The sequence below is a fragment of the Neoarius graeffei genome, chromosome 23 (assembly GCF_027579695.1).
Source record: "Neoarius graeffei isolate fNeoGra1 chromosome 23, fNeoGra1.pri, whole genome shotgun sequence".
In the NCBI taxonomy this organism is placed as follows: Eukaryota; Metazoa; Chordata; class Actinopteri; order Siluriformes; family Ariidae; genus Neoarius; species Neoarius graeffei.
This window is the reverse complement of record NC_083591.1, coordinates 18,062,777-18,079,595: the sequence shown is the minus strand read 5'-3', so window position 1 is coordinate 18,079,595 and position 16,819 is coordinate 18,062,777. Positions and strand designations below refer to the sequence as shown.

The window sequence follows — 16,819 nt, the reverse complement described above, 5'->3', positions numbered from 1 at the left end:
GGAACAGCCGCTCCAACATCTGATGAAGACGTTGGAGCAGCTGTTCCTCAGCCTCCTCAGACCCCAGGTACAACATGCCCAGGACTGTCTGCAGTTTGCGTACCGTGCAGGTGTTGGTGTGGAAGACGCCATCCTCTACCTGCGACACCGAGCCCACTCGCATCTGGACTTATCCAGATGAGGATCCTCTTCTTGGACTTCTCGAGTGCCTTCAAAAACAAGTGAGTGACACTGGTCGGAAGTCGTTCAGCTCACTGGGCCGATTCTTTTTGGGAACTGGAATGATACATGATGTCTTCCAGAGGGTTGGCACTCTCCTCAGCTGCAGGCTGAGGTTGAAGATGTGCTGGAGTGGTTCACCCAGTTCAGCAGTGCAGGTCTTCAGTAGTTATGGACACATCTTGTCCGGGCCTGCTGCTTTCCTGGAGTGAAGCTTCCTCAGTTGACCTCTGACCTGGTCTGCAGTAATGCATAGAGGAGTCTGTGTTGAGGTGGGGGAGGAGGGGGCTGCTGTGATGACTGGGGGAAGGTGTGTTGAGGGAAGAAGGAGAGATAGCTGCAGTGAGGGAGAGGGTGGGGGGGATGTGGACTGGTTGAACCAATTGAAGAAGTCATTCAACTCGTTCGCCCTCTCCGCTGTCACCTCAACGACTCTGGTCTTTGTATTGTGGCCTGTGATGGTTTTCACACCTTCCCAGACCTCCCTCATGCTGTTCTCCTTCAGCTTCTGTTCCACCTTTCTCCTGTAGCTGTCCTTAGCTTCCCTCACGCAGCGTTTCACCTCCTGCTGTGCTGCTTTCATCACCTCCCTATCCCTGCTCCTGAAGGCGGCCTTCTTCCTGTTGAGGACAGCTTTGACTTCCTGTGTTACTCATGGCTTGTTATTGGGTAACACCGTACAGTCTTAGCGGGGGAGACCACGTCTGCACAGAAGTGGAGGTAATCTGTCAGACAATGTGTCAGCCCCTCTATGTCCTCACAGTGTGGGCTAAGCAGCACATCCCAGTCCGTGATGTCATAGCAGTCTCTGAGGGCATCTTCAATTTCAGGGGACCACCTCCTGATGGAGCTAGTTGTTGCAGGCTGCCTTTGAACCAGGGGGGTGTACTTCAGCTGTAGAAGAACCAGGTTGTGGTCAGACTTCCCTAGTGGGGGGAGGGGTGTGACTCTGTATGCATCCCTCACATTAGCATACAGCAAGTCAATTGTCCTGTTGTTCCTTGTTGGACAATCCACAGCCTGGTAAAAAGCAGCCAAAGTAGAGTCCAAAGTAGCATGATTAAAGTCCCCAGAAATGATCATAAATGCCTCAGGGTGCTGTGTCTGCAGCCTTGCTGTGACAGAGTGAATCCTCTCACATGCAGCGGCTGCATCTGCCCTCGGAGGGATGTAAACACAGATGGTGATCACGTGACTGAACTCCCTCGGCAGATAATATAGCTGCAGGCTAATGGCTAGCAGCTCCAAGTCCAGGCAACATAAAACTGTCTTTACGGAGATATGTCCTGGGTTACACCAGCAGTTGTTAACATAAATGAAGAGTCCCCCACCTTTGCTTTTCCCACATGTGTTAGTATCTCTGTCAGCTCTCACAGCAGTGAATCCCCGCAGGTCCACGTTAGCATCCGGTACAAGGTGTGTTAGCCATGTCTCTGTAAAGATAAATAAGCTGCTCTCCTGGTAAATCCTCTGGTTGTTCAGAGCGGAAAGCTCATCGACTTTATTCGGCAGCGAGTTCACATTCCCCATGATAACGGAGGGAATGGATGGTTTGTAGCGCCACCGGTTGCCCGCTAGCCTAGCCTTTAGCTTAGCTCCAGCTTTGCAGCCCCTGGGTTTCCTCCTCAGCTCGGCCGGGATGGGGTATCGTATCCTGGCCTGTCCCATTGTTTTCAGGGCCAGCAGCTCCTCTCTCGAATAAGTGAGAAAACTGGCTCCTGGTTGCATGTTAAAGTTAAATATATCCATGTTATATAGTAAAACACACTATGTCTTCCTAAGAAGAGCAAAAAAGTAAAAAAAAAGGTGGAATAAAAGAGGTTTAAAGAGCTAAAAACTAAAGAACTACTGGAGAGGCAGCTGTCTCACACAGCACCCAAACACAAGTAATATGCTGATTTTCATGTATGTTTCAGCTAACGACACCCAGAAGTGAGGACATTGCAGTCTCATCATCGCTGTCAGGCCATTGTGCCATGCTCAGTGGTAAGGACAAGGACATCCCAACACCCCCTCCCACCACTCAGCAGAAGTAGGAGCAGGACAGTAGCTCGGAGTCAGAGTCAAAGTGTGTTTCAGTGCTCAGACTGTTGGGCTATTTAGTTGGGATTTTTTACAATGTAACAAAATGTGTTATTCCCTTATACTCGTGTTTTATTATTTGACGTTTGCATGGTAAATTAACATATACTCAGATAAAAACAGCAAATGAGGTGGCCTTCTTCCCTTCTACAATGCTACACGCTACATGAGAGCAATTCCAGCGTTATGGATGTGACACTTGAACTCAAAATGGCAACAAATGACCCAGTGCATGTTTTATTGTCTCCCAGTATTTAAACAGGTGTTGCATATTTTAAGGCTGTACCATACTGGAGAAGTGATAGAACAAGAACAATTCCCATAGTACATCTAGGGCATGCCAGAAAATGCCAATAAAAGATGCGTTATGGATGTGACAGAAAAAGTATCACTTTTCTTGGGTGACTGTACATTTTTATCAAACTCTGTGAAATTGTAAACCTAATGTCGAAATGGAGATATCCATTTGATAGAGGGGTCCAAGGTGAATATTAAAAAATCTTTGTTTAAAATATTTTGTATTTCATGCAGAGTTTCGGAAGGAAAAGTCAGCGTTATGGATGTGACGAAATTCCGTTATGGATGTGACGCGTCTGAAATAGACATGGCATATGTTTAGAAAATCAGCAATTTAACCACCATAACCCTTTGAAAAACTCTCTAAATATCAGCTAAAACTATCAAAGTTCTTAAATAATATTTAGGATGGCTATTGTTTTGCTGTTTTGTGGATTTTAGCATACATTTCTGTGGCTTGTGGCAATAATATAGAATTGTACATGATCAAAGTTGATTTTAGCTTGGGTTTTACATTATAAGAAAGAAAGACTGACAGTGACATATTAGGTTGGTTACAAATTGGTTCAACTTATTCACATCTGTAAAATACAGGCCGAGGTGATATCTCTGGGAGTGGTTTTGATGTATTACATGTTGCTTTATTTTTGCATGGTGAGGTTGACATTTACATGGAATTGCCCATGATCAGTTCCTTGGTTCCTCCCCAATATACAACCCCAATTCCAAAAAAGTTGGGACAAAGTACAAATTGTAAATAAAAATGGAATGCAATAATTTACAGATCTCAAAAACTGACATTGTATTCACAATAGAACATAGACAACATATCAGATGTCGACAGTGAGACATTTTGAAATTTCATGCCAAATATTGGCTCATTTGAAATTTCATTACAGCAACACATCTCAAAAAAGTTGGGACAGGGGCAATAAGAGACTGGAAAAGTTAAAGGTACAAAAAAGGAACAGCTGGAGGACCAAATTGCAACTCATTAGGTCAATTGGCAATAGGTCATTAACATGACTGGGTATAAAAAGAGCATCTTGGAGTGGCAGCGGCTCTCAGAAGTAAAGATGGGAAGAGGATCACCAATCCCCCTAATTCTGCGCCGACAAATAGTGGAGCAATATCAGAAAGGAGTTCGACAGTGTAAAATTGCAAAGAGTTTGAACATATCATCTACAGTGCATAATATCATCAAAAGATTCAGAGAATCTGGAAGAATCTCTGTGCGTAAGGGTCAAGGCCGGAAAACCATACTGGGTGCCCGTGATCTTCGGGCCCTTAGACGGCACTGCATCACATACAGGCATGCTTCTGTATTGGAAATCACAAAATTGGCTCAGGAATATTTCCAGAGAACATTATCTGTGAACACAATTCACCATGCCATCCGCCGTTGCCAGCTAAAACTCTATAGTTCAAAGAAGAAGCCATACCTAAACATGATCCAGAAGCGCAGACGTCTTTTCTGGGCCAAGGATCATTTAAAATGGACTGTGGCAAAGTGGAAAACTGTTCTGTGGTCAGACGAATCAAAATTTGAAGTTCTTTATGGAAATCAGGGACACCGTGTCATTCGGACTAAAGAGGAGAAGGACGACCCAAGTTGTTATCAGCGCTTAGTTCAGAAGCCTGCATCTCTGATGGTATGGGGTTGCATTAGTGCGTGTGGCATGGGCAGCTTACACATCTGGAAAGACACCATCAATGCTGAAAGGTATATCCAGGTTCTAGAGCAACATATGCTCCCATCCAGACTCTCAGAATTGCATTGCATTCTCTTTCAGGGAAGACCTTGCATTTTCCAACATGACAATGCCAAACCACATACTGCATCAATTACAGCATCATGGCTGCGTAGAAGAAGGGTCCGGGTACTGAACTGGCCAGCCTGCAGTCCAGATCTTTCACCCATAGAAAACATTTGGCGCATCATAAAACGGAAGATACGACAAAAAAGACCTAAGACAGTTGAGCAACTAGAATCCTACATTAGACAAGAATGGGTTAACATTCCTATCCCTAAACTTGAGCAACTTGTCTCCTCAGTCCCCAGACGTTTACAGACTGTTGTAAAGAGAAAAGGGTGGTAAACATGGCCTTGTCCCAACTTTTTTGAGATGTGTTGTTGTCATGAAATTTAAAATCACCTCATTTTTCTCTTTAAATGATACATTTTCTCAGTTTAAATCACTCTCAAAAGAGATGTGTTAAAAACAACACATATTTAACACATCAGCGTGTTTATATAAGGACAACACAGTTTGTGTTAATAAATGTGTTGAACTCTATAACACAGTAACTGTGTTGAACTATTTAACACACTAGTGTGTTAAAACAACACAGTTTGTGTTTTATTTATTTAAATAAATAAATAAATAAATAAATAGAAAACCACAAACTGTGTTGTTTTAACACACTAGTGTGTTAAATAGTTCAACACAGTTACTGTGTTATAGAGTTCAAAACATTTATTAACACAAACTGTGTTGTCCTTATATAAACACGCTGATGTGTTAAATATGTGTTGTTTTTAACACATCTCTTTTGAGAGTGATGTTTGATATGTCATCTATGTTCTATTCTGAATAAAATAAGGAATTTTGAAACTTCCACATCATTGCATTCCGTTTTAATTTACAATTTGCACTTTGTCCCAACTTTTTTGGAATCGGGGTTGTATATACCCAGAGTCTTGCCCCTCGTGTCGTGTGTGTGTGTGGGTCGCGTGCGCTCCATGTGGATCACATGCACTGCGTGCACGCCACACATAGGGGTAGAAAGTGAGATGTACTTCTGTCTTGTGGGCCACACAAATAGCAAGTACAAATAGCAATACTTGTGTAGTGCTTCTGAGACACGTCACTCGTACAATGACCATGCGTCACTCATGCATCTTACTGTCATCGCAAAAAGCCCCTACTAGCCGTGCTGCTGACTTGGTTCAGGCATACAAAAGGAGTACGGGTCCTACACATAGTGTATGCGTTCTTGATTTGTTACAAGACCCGTAGAATTTGCATGTGCAGGACCAAAAGTCTCCAGATGCAGTCTGCGACCTTCTACGGCGCTGAACACATGCAAGTGTCATGCAAGTCTCAAGCACGGTTTTGCCAAATTTTTTACCGTAGACCACCCATAGCAGCACATACGGCAGGTTGTGAGTGAGGCTTAAGAGATTCTGCCTCATGGATCGATCTGGGAGCAAACAGGACACAGACACAGCTGCTCAGAGATGGTTTTCAGTTTATTGTAGGATAAACATGAGTATATATTCACATTCAAGAGTGTGCTGTAGCGAAATGATTGGATGATGATAATTTCAGAAGCCAAGTTGTCCATGTGTGACAGAGTAACGTAAATGGGTGATGAAGCATTACATCACTAGTTTAGACTACACTACTTTATTAAAGAGAGACATTATGTACCATTACATCACCTGTTAGAATCATAATCTTATGAAAGAAGAAAGACATTACTGGTCAACATAACCTTCAGTAACCAGAGATCAGAATGTGTGACCAAAGATAAATCTGAAGGATTTAACTAACCAAAAGAAGTAGCAATCAGAACAGCCTGCCTGTTCCAGTTTCAATCATGTCAAACATATATTTCTATCAACATCCTTTCTTACACAGTGAAGGATAGCTTAAATAAAACCAAAATAAAACATTGTATTAAAATATAGTTTTGTTTGCTTCGAGTCGTCAAAGTATATTTTTGGCAGGAAAAAACTTTAGACAAAACCATATTTTTGTCATTTAAACTAAAATTAACTTTACACGTATTACACACTCAATGTAGAATTGATTCTCATCGGGTGGAGCACTGAAATGGCCGACATTCTAGTAAGTACAGTAAGTAACAACTTCACCTGTTAGTGGTGTTTTAAGTTCGTGGTTAGCCCAGACAGCTTAAGTTTAATGACATTTATGTACAATCTTAAAAGTGCTTTATTAGGACCCAGTTACCATGGCTGTCACCAATCCTGAAAGAGAAAAAAGTTGTTTCGCCAACACTTTGGCAACTGTGAACTTTAAAATATCACCATCATGTCGAATCTGGATGTTTTTCTAGCTAGCTTTGGTACAATGCTAGTTAGACAGTAAGCTGAAACAACAGGTCAAAGTAGAATGTTGTTTACTGAAAGACCTTGAGGTCCATGTCTATCAGAGGTTCTGCTCCATTTCCAGTTGTATTTTCTCTAGAGTAGGGGTGCAACGATTAATCGACTTAGTCGACGACAAAATTAGTTGCACACTAATTTAATACTTGATTAACTGGTGATGTCATCACGTGTTTTTCGTGCTAAGAAGGTTTTAACATTGCTGCTTACTTGAGAGAAGCTACCAAAAGGGTGATGACAGCTTCAAAAACAAAAACCTCCAAAGTGCATTTCACCCTGAACTCTGGAAAAAAAAAAAAAAAAGGTTGTGAATTGCATAATTTGTAAAGCTGACCTTAGCTGACATGGAAGCACAGCCTTCATGTTGGAGCATGTGAAGAGGAAGCAGGTCGGCTCACTGAAGATTTACCTCAGCAAATTAGCTAGCTAACTAGTTCATGAATGTTAAAAGCTGTCTTCCTTCATGTTATGAGCTGTCACATTTATTTGAAATGCATATTCTTTTGAATTGTTAATGGAGTTGGAACAGTGAAGCAAGTAACAACCTGCTATTTACAGCGAACCTGTTGAGTCCAAATAATGTTTATAATTTTAAATGTTGCATCGTTGTCATAATGTCATGGCGATGTTTATGGCTGGAGATGGTGTTGCTGCTTACTGCACAAGTTTGCAGATGTCTGGAGAATTTGATATTTTCTCACTAAATCACAAAGAAAATTCTACACCTTCTGTTTATGTGTGTAGTCAAAGTGAATGATTTATGGGTTTGTTCTCATCAGAGTCTGACTTTTGGGGAAGAAGTGACAGTCTGAATAACTAACATCTCCATTTATCATGAAACTGGACGGAAAGAGGGGAAACATTTATTTAGAGTGAATTTCAATGTGTAGTTCAATATCTCCACAGGATTCTAGAATCGCAACAAAAATATGGCTTAAATATAGATTTCTTAGAGTGTGATGGACAGAGCCATGACACATGAGAGCACACAGTAAACCGTTTACCGGCAAAAACAACTAAGAGATGAACTGCCACTATTACTGTTTCTGGACTGTTTTACTATTCACTGTGCCATTTATCTGGGCAGCTGTACAGTACCACTACAGAGAAATAGGGGTGTTTGGCGGTATGGTCCATTTTGACAGGGATGTTTTTAATATAAATGGTAAATATGGATATTTTGTCTGGGCAAAGGGGTCTGGGTGAACAGAAAGTGTTTTGTATGTATGTTTGGTGTTTGTTTAGTTGCATCATTAGTTTATAATAATTGAGGTATTAAATAGTTAATTTGGTTTGTCTGGTGGGTGGAGCTAGCCTCTCACAAGAGCATGTGGAGATTCTGACTTTCCTCCAGTTCAATACAGTACTGTGATTGTAGCCTAATTTACTTGCGACAGCAGAATGCACAAAGCATAGAATGTGTGTTTTGATCCTCACTGTTTAAATTAAGATGGGTTGGTTGATTTACTTGATTAAGGGAAACTGATGTAGTTTTGTTATTTTCTTGCTGCTACTTTGCTGATCCTTGCTTTTAAAGTTTGACAGGAAAAATGGATAGTAGAATTTTTATTTGTCTTTTGTATCAGCAGGAAAATTCACTGAAAGGTTGAATTTTTGAATGAAGTATTCATCTTTATTGTCTTCAATGTTAGTTAGCACATGCATAAAACAAATTCAAGTGAAATTTAAAAGCTGATGGTTAAATAAGTGTCATTTGGTAACTGGGCAATACATAATCCAACTAATCAATTATTTGTTTCAGTAATCGATATATTATTCGACTATCAAATTAGTCGTTTGTTGCAGCCCTACTCTGGAGTGTTGTCACGTTTACGAGCATCCACATATTTATGCAGCATACTGTAAGAATCTTCACAATTATTATATGTGTATAAGGCTGAGATCTGTTCCCAGGCTGTGTGGTTTGGAAAAGGAAATGCCTCAGGGTCTTTGTTCTCAAAGAAGCTCTTGAGGTTTCGGTCGGCCAGTTTGGTAGCGTAGTTTTTGGCATAGGACTGAAACATCATCTTCTCATTCTTCTTGTACAAATTCTGGAAAGTGAGCTGCAGGTAGCTCACTTCAGAGTGGCAGTTTTTGTAGCACGTGCCAATCAGAGCAGCCAAAGCATAGATCACGATCAGGACCCAGCCGAGGATCTAAGGAAAAGAAGGTTTATGAATGAATTTATTATTTATTTATTAATATGGAATTAATTGTCCAGCTGCACAAAAATACAAAAAAGTGTCAAGTCTCACCCAAAGTGAATCAATATTAGCTTGCTAAAAATGGCTAACTACTTAGCATGGAAACTAGCTGGTATGTTAATCTGTTAGGAAAGGACAGCATTACAGCTTTAACTATCACAGCTGTATTTGCATAACATCCAGTGTAAACGCATGAAATTTTTGAAATATGAAATAAACATAGATAAACTTGTTCTCTCAGGAAGTCTGCAGTGGTGTTGAAATAACCTCTTGTCTATAGTCTCACAAACATCAGTTCATTGGTCAATGCAGTGTTGGAACACAGGATGACACTGATAATACTCATTAAATGAACTGAGAAACTTAATGATTTTAGGGTGATTCCACATTTGTGGTGTCATTTTGCTCTGAATTAGCAAAAAAAAAAAAGTCATGAACTCGCATCCATGCTAATAGCCTGAGGATATTAGGGATGTTCTAATGATTTACTTTCAAAGGGAATATTGCAGTCAATATCTGCCACATCACTGAAAATAAAGAAAAAAGAATGCCAGGATGTCATTTTTTTTTTCTTCCTATGATCTTCAGGAAATTCAGATGATGCAAATTCCTGTTGAGCATGTGACTTGTGGAGTATTTGAAATATTTCCCTGGGGTGAATGTGTTGAGGTAACAGTACTGATTGAATGTTCTTGGATTAAAACATACATTTTTTCATAACCTATTATGGATGATTCATGTAAAAAGATGTTTCAAGCATGACATGTGAAAATAAGATTCTTGAATTATTTATTGATTATGCTTTAAAGTAAAATGTAGTTATAATGAGTTGCTGTAGGTTTTATTCATGCTTTAAGTTCATATACAACATCTGAAACATGCGCATGGGCTGTTGTAAAATGTATTTTACCTTTAATTTACATTTCAAGTTTTGTAATATTGGTGTGACAGAAATGGCAATTTATTCAATGGAGTGGGGAAAAAAACTAATTGGTAGATACGCAAGCATTGGAGCACCAAACTAGGATTGGTTCAGTAGTAGTAATTGTGTAACATACAGACAGTCCATTATCTTTTATTTGAGACTTTCTACTTATTTGACATTTATTTACCAGTGGTTTGAAATTTGTCAATTATTTTATCTGATCATTTGTGAAGCAGTAATTTGTTGTAGTAGTACCTGAGACTGGGCATGTAGCATTAGCAGAAGCTCCTTGTTGTCCACTGGCAGCAGGTTGGGCGTATTACACGGGACTTTGGCCAACTCATACTTGCATGTGTTGGTCATATTTTTACAAAACCAGTCCACGAGTACTTCTTCTTCCACACCACTCACTGCACACACATAGAATGCACCATGCAGCAAAGCGAAGCTGAGCCACATGATTGGTGCCACGAGTGCTTCAACAATCACTTTTAAAAGCACAGATAAGCAGCCCATGTATTTCTTCCTACAACACACAATATGATAACATATTTCCAAAAAGAAAAACATGACACTTGACATGCTGTAAATTAAGGAATAAAACACAATGGGGAATGCAGTTATTGGAAAACAATCAATAACAGGGTTGGTAATCACTAATCAGAAGCATGGTCTGAAGTGTTTCATTCCATTTATACCCCAGAAATATGAGAACAATTACCATTTTGAGTATATAGTCAGTGTAACAGTTGTAACCACAACAGTTTTGGGAGAAAAACGGAGTGTATCCTGGGGCAAATTTGCATTTTCATAGAGTCTGGATTTGATGATGAGTTTGAAGACTTTTTAAGCATTTTACTGCTGATTATTGGTCTTTCTTTTATTTATGAATCTCCTCAAAAATGAGTATTATTATTCACATAGAGAAGTTTATGATCTTTCCTCAGTGCAATAAAACATACAAACAATGTAACATACAGACAGTCCATTATCTTTAATTTGAGACTTTTTCCACTTATTTGACATTTATTTACCAGTGGTTTGAACTTTGCCAATTTTTTTTTGATCATTTGCGAAGTAATTGTTGTTTTAACCCTTTAACAGGCACATAACTAGAAGGGCATCTGGTAGAGTGTATACCTCTGCCAATCCACATCAAAATCAAATCACTTGAACCTTGGATAATACAAAAGCTGTACACCAAATTTCATCAAAATTGTTCATTATTTTTGAGTTACATTGGATGCACATACATATCCGGATTTTCTCATATTCACCATATTTTCCATTTCATTTCCATTAACCGTTTTACAAAATATTTAAACTGTGCATTGATGAAAGCGTTAGCAAATGAATGCTACCAGTGAGATTTTAAAAAAGTTATTTTTTATTACTCATAGCATCCTTTAACTACAACCCTGATTCCAAAAAAGTTGGGACAAAGTACAAATTGTAAATAAAAATGGAATGCAATAATTTACAAATCTCAAAAACTGATATTGTATTCACAATAGAACATAGACAATTACAAATTACATGTTGCTTTATTTTTGCATGGTGAGGTTGACATTTACATGGAATTGCCCATGATCAGTTCCTTGGTTCCTCCCCAATATACAACCCCAATTCCAAAAAAGTTGGGACAAAGTACAAATTGTAAATAAAAATGGAATGCAATAATTTACAGATCTCAAAAACTGACATTGTATTCACAATAGAACATAGACAACATATCAGATGTCGACAGTGAGACATTTTGAAATTTCATGCCAAATATTGGCTCATTTGAAATTTCATTACAGCAACACATCTCAAAAAAGTTGGGACAGAGGCAATAAGAGACTGGAAAAGTTAAAGGTACAAAAAAGGAACAGCTGGAGGACCAAATTGCAACTCATTAGGTCAATTGGCAATAGGTCATTAACATGACTGGGTATAAAAAGAGCATCTTGGAGTGGCAGCGGCTCTCAGAAGTAAAGATGGGAAGAGGATCACCAATCCCCCTAATTCTGCGCCGACAAATAGTGGAGCAATATCAGAAAGGAGTTCGACAGTGTAAAATTGCAAAGAGTTTGAACATATCATCATCTACAGTGCATAATATCATCAAAAGATTCAGAGAATCTGGAAGAATCTCTGTGCGTAAGGGTCAAGGCCGGAAAACCATACTGGGTGCCCGTGATCTTCGGGCCCTTAGACGGCACTGCATCATATACAGGTATTGGAAATCATAAAATGGGCTCAGGAATATTTCCAGAGAACATTATCTGTGAACACAATTCACCGTGCCATCTGCCGTTGCCAGCTAAAACTCTATAGTTCAAAGAAGAAGCCATATCTAAACATGATCCAGAAGCGCAGATGTCTTCTCTGGGCCAAGGCTCATTTAAAATGGACTGTGGCAAAGTGGAAAATTGTGAATCAAAATTTGAAGTTCTTTATGGAAATCAGGGACCCCGTGTCATTCGGACTAAAGAGGAGAAGGACGACCCAAGTTATTATCAGCGCTCAGTTCAGAAGCCTGCATCTCTGATGGTATGGGGTTGCATTAGTGCGTGTGGCATGGGCAGCTTACACATCTGGAAAGACACCATCAATGCTGAAAGGTATATCCAGGTTCTAGAGCAACATATGCTCCCATCCAGATGACGTCTCTTTCAGGGAAGACCTTGCATTTTCCAACATGACAATGCCAAACCACATACTGCATCAATTACAGCATCATGGCTGCGTAGAAGAAGGGTCCGGGTACTGAACTGGCCAGCCTGCAGTCCAGATCTTTCACCCATAGAAAACATTTGGCGCATCATAAAACGGAAGATACGACAAAAAAGACCTAAGACAGTTGAGCAACTAGAATCCTACATTAGACAAGAATGGGTTAACATTCCTATCCCTAAACTTGAGCAACTTGTCTCCTCAGTCCCCAGATGTTTACAGACTGTTGTAAAGAGAAAAGGGGATGTCTCACAGTGGTAAACATGGCCTTGTCCCAACTTTTTTGAGATGTGTTGTTGTCATAAAATTTAAAATCACCTCATTTTTCTCTTTAAATGATACATTTTCTCAGTTTAAACATTTGATATGTCATCTATGTTCTATTCTGAATAAAATATGGAATTTTGAAACTTCCACATCATTGCATTCCGTTTTTATTTACAATTTGTACTTTGTCCCAACTTTTTTTGGAATCGGGGTTGTAATATTACCTTGGTATTTCTAGTTAATTGAAAGCATCCTTTATCTAAATGAATCCTGTTGCTATTCTAGTTACTTGAAGGTTAACCTTGAGGTAAAAATCTATCAGTGGGAGTCAGATTAGCATGATTTAGATAGCAAACTATTTCTACCTTCCTAAATCTTATTTATTCTGATATTTCAGGCTTTTTCTTTGCCTCCACTGGAGTTCAGTTTCCTATGAAACGATAAACTCAAACTCAGCTCAGCAACTGTTGTAGTTACAGCAAAGTTACCCAATAAGGCTACTTCAAACATAGAAGCAAAAACAAGTCCCATTACATGCTGTATCAGAGTAATTACATTACCTACTGCAAGTGGAATTGCGTTGTTATAATTATGAAGAATAAAAGACTTACCTCTTTTACAAGCACTTAAATGAGCACTAATGAAAAAGGTACTCTTAATCCATGACCTATTTGTACTATCACAAAGATGTTCTTGATGAGGAATACAAACCACATCTGTAAGTTGCTCTGGATCGGTTGGCCAAGCGTATGTCAATATTATACAAATTTGCCCCTTTGCCCTGTCTATCAGTGGAAACAGACCACCACAGTAGCAGTATAGCAGTAACACTGATATAGTTTGTGTGTGTGTGTGTGTGTGTGTGTGTGTGTGTGTGTGTGTGTGTGTGTAATGACCACAAATTGTGCATGGAAGAGCAGGAGTTGGACATGGCTAATAAAAGTGCTCGTGTACACAGCAGTGGCACTTGTTCCATCAGGGCATGTTGAGCAGAGCCCCACCTTTCAACAAATGCTCATCTCATTCACAATTACATACATTTTAAATTTTGTTGAAATACCATTTAACTCTTTGAGTGCCAAATGATTTAATAAAATTAGCACAGAGAGTCCCTGCTTGTACTCAGCGCAAAATGTATACTGTACCTACTTATTCAGGTAACATTGGGCATACCTAACAACTTGTGTCTCCCCCCCCCCAAATCTGTCCATCTGAGTTACATGTCAATCCTGGGATCGATGTGCTGACCTCTTCTGCTCCTCGGACCTGCCTGATCCATCCTGATGTCCTGTGTCTGGTTGGCGTCTCATCACATCGCTCCTGTGGAGGACAACCCCATATTGACACTCTGGACACTTACAGTAATGCTTTTGTGGCTGAGGACTACAGTTGGCTTGCTAACTTTGGGATTGAGGTTGTCATGAACAGTTTTGCACTCAAGTTTCCATGAATGAAGAGTTATAACATCAACGAAACTGAATTCATGTTAAAACTGTTAATGTTATAGTCATGTTGTCTGTTGTTGACCAGGTGAGGATGGGTTCCCTTTTGGGTCTGGTTCCTCTCGAGGTTTCTTCCTCGTGTCATCTGGGGGAGTTTTTCCTTGCCACCGTCGCCACGAGCTTGCTCATTGGGGATAGATTAGAGATAAAATTGGCTCATGTCTTGGGTCATTCAGATTCTGTAAAGCTGCTTTGCAGCTATTGTTAAAAGCACTATACAAACAAACTTGACTTGACTTAAAATTGTTATTTGACAGATGTAAGCTGTCATACCACTCATTTGCCCATTCAGTTTTTATTATTGGAACTGCAACAAGTGATAATTGAGGACCAATTCGGGCAGGAACTATGCTGCCCATATAGTCTCTGAACATTTCAAAATGCTGTCTTTGCTGAATGACAACTCTCAGCTACCTGTTACAGGGTCATTCTACACATTAGCTAGATAGTAGCCTATAGCCTAATCAAGTATGATAGTCTCATCTCATCTCATTATCTCTAGCCGCTTTATCCTTCTACAGGGTCGCAGGCAAGCTGGAGCCTATCCCAGCTGACTACAGGCGAAAGGCGGGGTTCACCCTGGACAAGTCGCCAGGTCATCACAGGGCTGACACATAGACACAGACAACCATTCACACTCACATTCACACCTACGGTCAATTTAGAGTCACCAGTTAACCTAACCTGCATGTCTTTGGACTGTGGGGGAAACCGGAGCACCCGGAGGAAACCCACACGGACACGGGGAGAACATGCAAACTCCACACAGAAAGGCCCTCGCCGGCCCTGGGGCTCGAACCCAGGACCTTCTTGCTGTGAGGCGACAGCGCTAACCACTACACCACCGTGCCGCCCAGTATGATAGTCTTCTGATTTAATTTTTTTTTCTTTTGAGGTTGTGTTGTTATTGATGGTATCCTGCCCCACCATCTATGGTCATTAGCTGCTGCTTTTGGAGGGTTTAAACCTTTTTTGAGATTGGTCCATCTCTCAAATAACATCGGCAGTCTTATTCCACTGTATTAGTGTGGTCCTGTTCCATTGTATTCTATATAAATTGTACACAGTAACAAAAGAGCTACAGTCAAACCATGTCCACTGACAGACTGAATCATTTGGTGGGTATGACTGATACAACAGCCAATGAATGTAGTCTCCAATCTTCAGAATCAATAAAAGCTTCACTGGTTAATGTACAGATGCTAATGGACAGAGACGAGATGAAACATGAGTCATCCTGTCACATGACGATTCATCATCCATCTACAGCAGAGAATGACACCACTGTTATGAATTGAGCAAACCTTCAGTTAATCTGAAAGACTAATCATTTATCAGGATCAGTGATCAGACGTCTTCTGCAATCTAAGATATTAGCAATCTTCTAGCATTCTCCCACACACACTATGCTAGGACAGTTAATGGTGCACTCTTTGAAAACGAGAAGTTCTGATAAGTGTTCCTCAAGAAGTAAAGACTGCTTGGCCTATGTGCGTGAATTCTGAATACACTACACTCGCACAACCAGTCACACGCCTTTACTTATTTGACCACCAGGTGTCACTCATGTTCAACATTGAGAAAAGCTTTGAGGAATGAACCACTTTTCGACACACTTGAATATTGAAGCTTCAGTGCTTTGGAAAACTTTGTTTTGCCATCACTACAGCACACAGAGATCAGAGGGCTGGGGAAGGTATAAAAACGCTATAAGGCAAAACACAGTCATACACAAGATCACTGTCCAAAAACATACATATGCACATACATATCCGGATTTGCATCAAAATCTAATCAGTTGCTTAAAATTTCATCAAAATCCATTCACTACTTTTTGAGTGACTTTGGGAAAAGTCAAACAAATGGAGGTGAAAACATAACCTCCTCCAACAAAGTTGGCACAGATAATTAAATACTTGTTCAAATATGTTTTATTTTAATTAATTCATTGAGTTTTCTTTTTATTCATCCTTTAGATTAAGACCAAGGGATGTCAGCCAGTTGATTGAGTTGCCTGTTTAAGGTAATAGACGTGTCTATTGAGCACAATGGACAAGTAGTATAGTTTAATTTTATAACTACAAATGTAATTAATTTTGAACATTTTAGGTATTTAGTCTACCACAGACCCTAGACAAGACAAAACCATGACTATCAGCTTCTATCAAGGTCTGTTAAAAAATACACACACAACAAAATAATATATATTACATATCCGATGCTACATATACTTGGAAACTTTATTCGACATATTCTAGAGAGGGGGTTAATGGAGGCTTTACAGATTGTATCCTCTGACACAACTTGAATTCAATCGTGTCCAAAACAGAAAAGGGAGCAAACGATGATATATTAGCAGGAGCCGAATATATTGCCCTGACTGGGGCTCACTGGACCTTGGTAAGCAATCACAATTACTTCTGTGTGACGGCATACATCATTGACAGTGAATGGAAACTTCAGTTTGTGTTAA

The 16,819-nt window shown here is 39.8% G+C and overlaps 1 protein-coding gene across 1 annotated transcript in view; it reads right to left on the bottom strand.

The window, feature by feature from the left end:
• LOC132871268 (calcium homeostasis modulator protein 5-like) overlaps positions 1 to 16,819 on the bottom strand; it is a 51,805-nt gene that overhangs the window by 33,185 nt on the left and 1,801 nt on the right. Inside the window, exons 2-3 of the mRNA XM_060905389.1 lie at positions 10,115 to 10,385; positions 8,618 to 8,886 (exon numbers count right to left, since the gene is read on the bottom strand). Coding sequence (XP_060761372.1) covers positions 8,618 to 8,886; positions 10,115 to 10,385 — 540 coding nt within the window. The remainder of the gene's footprint in view (positions 1 to 8,617; positions 8,887 to 10,114; positions 10,386 to 16,819) is intronic.